The 1,035-nt window shown below is 34.6% G+C and overlaps 1 protein-coding gene across 1 annotated transcript in view; it reads right to left on the bottom strand.

The window, feature by feature from the left end:
• Positions 1-468, bottom strand: part of LOC109546557 ((Lyso)-N-acylphosphatidylethanolamine lipase) — a gene marked incomplete at its 3' end in the record, with an annotated part of 11,476 nt that extends 11,008 nt beyond the window's left edge. Inside the window, 1 exon segment of the mRNA XM_019917547.2 lies at positions 148-468. Coding sequence (XP_019773106.2) covers positions 148-232 — 85 coding nt within the window. The 5' untranslated portion in view covers positions 233-468.
• Positions 469-1,035: the final 567 nt, after the last annotated feature.

Below are 1,035 nucleotides of genomic sequence, written 5' to 3' on the forward strand. Positions count from 1 at the left end.
CCATCCACGGTACAATATTAAACACATCACTCATATGTAGGTATATCACAGTAACAGAGAGTTTTTATTAATTTTACTTTGTCATGCTGTGTAATTACGATCGTAGTAAATAATGACTATGGAAAAAGCGATTATTTTATTAGTTACCTGATAATATGCTGTTTTCCACTTCTATTAATTTGGTTTCAGAATACTTGGTCCACCAGCCTCGTCTTTGGCAGTCGTCACTCATTATGGTTAAGTTTTGAGAACGAAGAGAAAAAATGAGATATATTTGCTTAAATATATGGGGCGACTTCCAAGTGGCGATGCGAAATATCTAATGGATTTTAATCGAAATTGAAGATGGTTTTATTACATGACTGACAGAAATTTTGGCCTTGATAATTATAGATAACCTAAGAGTATTTTATTGTATATTTGAGAGCATAGATTAAATAAATTTGTTATTATAGTTCAGCGCCACCTAATATCTTACAGCTCACATAGTTTGCAAATATATTTCTGTTTTTACAGGAGTCTGTTTTTAAGTTGTACATTTGAATTACCCAATTCGCGAGTTCAACTACCGATGAGAGCGCTGCGAAACGTCAAATTACTCGTTGTCGAGTGACAGTTGAGATTTGCCAGACTTGTTTATTTATTGGAGTTGATGACATTGGTGAAGGTGCACTTTATATGTGGCGGAGTTCGGCGTTCTTTTTAATTTCCCCTTAAATAAAGCACATTCAAGGAGAAAAAATGCGGATAGTCCATAAATTTCAAAAAAAAACACTTACAAATTAGAAATGTAACAAAATCATAAATAAATTAACGATTTTTGACTTTCCCCTTTTCAGCGTGGACCCTCCATATGTAACACGGTGGTGTGCACGATGATAAAATTTAACGGAATTTTTTCAGTTAATTCTTATGAGCCAAAATTTTTCATCTGATGTCTCGCAGAAACTGTGCAGCCCAGACGCAATCAGCACCTTATATACCGAGTGTCGCAATAAGGATGGTAAGCTGCTGTATCTTGGAAAGTATTTGTTG

The sequence above is a fragment of the Dendroctonus ponderosae genome, unplaced genomic scaffold (assembly GCF_020466585.1).
Source record: "Dendroctonus ponderosae isolate FM_Combo_2020 unplaced genomic scaffold, Dpon_F_20191213v2 Dpon_F_20191213_6, whole genome shotgun sequence".
In the NCBI taxonomy this organism is placed as follows: Eukaryota; Metazoa; Arthropoda; class Insecta; order Coleoptera; family Curculionidae; genus Dendroctonus; species Dendroctonus ponderosae.